Source organism: Punica granatum, chromosome 7 (assembly GCF_007655135.1).
Source record: "Punica granatum isolate Tunisia-2019 chromosome 7, ASM765513v2, whole genome shotgun sequence".
NCBI lineage: Eukaryota > Viridiplantae > Streptophyta > Magnoliopsida > Myrtales > Lythraceae > Punica > Punica granatum.
In genome coordinates, this window is record NC_045133.1 from 10,014,612 (window position 1) to 10,017,777 (window position 3,166).

General features: G+C 45.6%; 1 protein-coding gene across 1 annotated transcript; it reads left to right on the forward strand.

Moving 5' to 3' along the window:
* Positions 1–1,732, forward strand: LOC116214160 (phospholipase A1-Igamma1, chloroplastic). The gene has a single exon (XM_031549486.1). The coding sequence runs from the start codon at positions 164–166 to the stop codon at positions 1,640–1,642; it is 1,479 nt and encodes a 492-aa protein (XP_031405346.1). The 5' UTR covers positions 1–163; the 3' UTR covers positions 1,643–1,732.
* Positions 1,733–3,166: the final 1,434 nt, after the last annotated feature.

A 3,166-nucleotide genomic window follows, 5' to 3' on the forward strand; every position in this document is an offset into this window, starting at 1 on the left:
ACCAGACCCCAACTATATATTTAAAACCCCTCTCTTGAATCTCGTTCATCCTTCATCTCAAAGCCATCAAACTCTCAAGCAATTTCATTCCTCGCTAGGGTGATTTTGCTTGGTCATCTCAAGCACCAGCTACCTAGGCAAATTACATATATAGCTCGAAACCATGGCAATCTCATCGTTGGTGATCCATAACCCGATTCCGGTCGCTCGATTATCCGGTGGTACGAATCGGGTGGGCATAATTCGGTCCCACCGCAGTGTAGCTTTTGATGTTCATCCACAGTCGAAACCATCGAATGGGATGGCTGCATCGCCCCTGAACCACCTCCACCTCCATACCGAAGCACCACCTAGAACCGATTTTGTCGACTCCTCTACCAGCCATTTATGTCGCTATGAAGAAATGCTATCTGTGCCGCCAAAGTCCCCCAGAGAAGTAATAGCCAGTAAATGGCATGAGATACATGGTTCGACGGAGTGGGAGAATCTCCTTGACCCTCTTCACCCGTGGCTGCGACGAGAGATCATCAAGTATGGGGAGTTTGCGCAGGCAGCCTATGATGCGTTCGACTTCGATCGGTTCTCAGAGCACTGTGGAAGCTGCAAGTACAACAAATGTAAATTTTTTGACTCGCTCGGCCTGATCCACAATGGCTATGAGGTTACTGAGTACATCCACGCGATGTCCCACCTGCACATGCCGAGATGGCTCGAGCGATCCCATCTGGTGAACACGTGGAGCAAGGATTCGAACTGGATAGGGTTCGTGGCTGTGAGCAACAATGAGGAGACAGAGAGGATTGGACGCAGGGACATCGTGGTCACCTGGCGAGGGACAATGGCTCCATCAGAGTGGTACGACAACTTGCAAAGGGAGTTAGAGCCTTTCGGGCATGGAGAGGCTAGGGTTGAGCATGGGTTCTGGAGCATATACACTTCTAAGAGCGCCTCGACGAGGTACAACAAGTGCAGCGCATCCGAGCAAGCAATGAGGGAGATTACAAGACTCGTCAAGCAATATCAAACCAGAGGAGAAGAAGTGAGCCTTACGATAACTGGCCACAGCCTAGGTGGTGCACTGGCTCTCTTTAACGCTTATGAAGCTGCACAATCAATCCCGGGGGTCCACATCAGCGTCATTTCATTTGCAAGCCCCAGGGTCGGTAATGCCGCCTTCAGGGATGAGCTCCACCATCTGGGCATCAAGATCCTAAGGGTCGTCCTGAAGCAAGACATCGTCCCGAAGATGCCAGGCTTCATACTGAACGAAGGCTTGGAGAGGTTCGAGGACATCACAGGACCGCTGGAGTGGGTGTACACCCATGCGGGAAAGGAACTAAAACTCGACGCCTGTGCTTCCCCCTACCTAAAGCGAGGGCTCAACCCAATGGGATTCCACAGCGTAGAGACGTATATGCACCTTGTGGATGGGTTCGCGAAGACAGGTTCGGGATTCAGGGCAGATGCAAAGAGGGATATCACCCTCGTGAACAAGGCATGTGACTTGCTGGCCGATGAGCTGCGGATACCACCTTGGTGGCAACAGGAGGCCAATAAAGGACTGGTCTGTAATGAGTATGGGAGGTGGGTGAGACCTAGGAGGGACCCAGAAGACATTCCCTCGCCAGCTAAAAAACATTAGTTTCGGTTTCACAAGAACACATCAGACAGAGAACAGAATTCTTTGATGTAGACTTAATGGGAAGTGAATATATTCTTTTATGGAACATAATGGGAAGTGAATACACTCTTTTTCAGCTTGTGTACATGTTCTTTTCCCACAAAATTCCACCATATTCGGCTCTCATTCGAACAGATGGTGCACTCCGTGCTCGAGAGCAACCTGTATATGGCAGATGCTTGTATAGAAGAGAGATGGTACGCTCCATCGATCATCAAAAGCCAGCCATAGCCATAAGACAAAAAATCTAACCCGTAATTCGATAAAACATAATAACAGGCATTGAAAGAACATAATTGGTTAAATCTATAATTCATCTCTCCTCACCTTCCTCACCAGCTTCTGGCTCAACCAGCAGAGCTCCACTTCCTGATTATGCAGTTCATTGAACTTCTTTGGGGTCTCACACCTCTATTTTCGGAACTTTCGGCAAAGGATCCATTACATCAGGATCCGCACCCTAACAGACCATCGGGTTCAGTCTTGGCCAACCTCATCCAAACAGCAGGTTCCAATCACTCCATCAGGTCATAATTCTCGTGGATCGAATTCTTTCAGCTCTGATTCTTCTTCACAGCACTTGTCTCGATTTGCCCTTCATTTTCCAGTTCTGGATTCAGCTGAAGGTCCACTAGGAACAGAACTCAGTTGAATGTCATAAAAGGGTGGAGCCCTACTCGCATTACTAGATTCCTTGATAGTTATCATTGACTTAGAGACATGGCTGCTTCGGGAAAATATATATATATATATATATATATATATATATATATCTCTAAGGTTGAACCATTCAAAAACAGTTGGTATTTTAATTGATTGAAAAACAAGAAACCAGCACTATCAGGCAAGATCACGATATGGCAGGAGAGAACCCTTCTAGTGGTCTAAAATTCATGAACACTCCAATTCATAGAATCGCTAAGGAAGAGCGGCGCGTACACTAATGTTTGAGGACGCGCCTTCACAAGACGCATTCACTTGATCATTTCAAGATCAAGAGGGTTTATGCTCCTCCACTCAATATATCACTGCATTTAAACTTCACGAGGCAATCTCCCCATCATGAAGCTCTAATAACAGTGAATTTTTATCTCTGATTCTTTGTAAATTCTAAGATGAAGCTCAGATATAACCTCCAATTCCATCACTATCAATAGAAGACCCTGTTTCTATAACAAGAAGTCAACTCTATATAACATGAGATAATTTTCGGGCTAGCCATATAAAATGTGTGATGCGTTGTCATTTCCACAAAGAAGTTCAAAATAGCTGGCAGATTAAGTTGGCAAAGATGGTGGATAAGTGACCCATGACATATATTTGATGACCTAAACAGCATAATTTCTTTTATCCCGGCAATAATGTTAGACATTGCAGCTCTTCAGGTCAACCAAATGCAAAAAAAAATCTTCAATGAACTTACAGAAAGCCGGAGAAGATACTAATGCCAGCTGCCCAGCTTAATGAAAAAAGTTGAATAGGAAA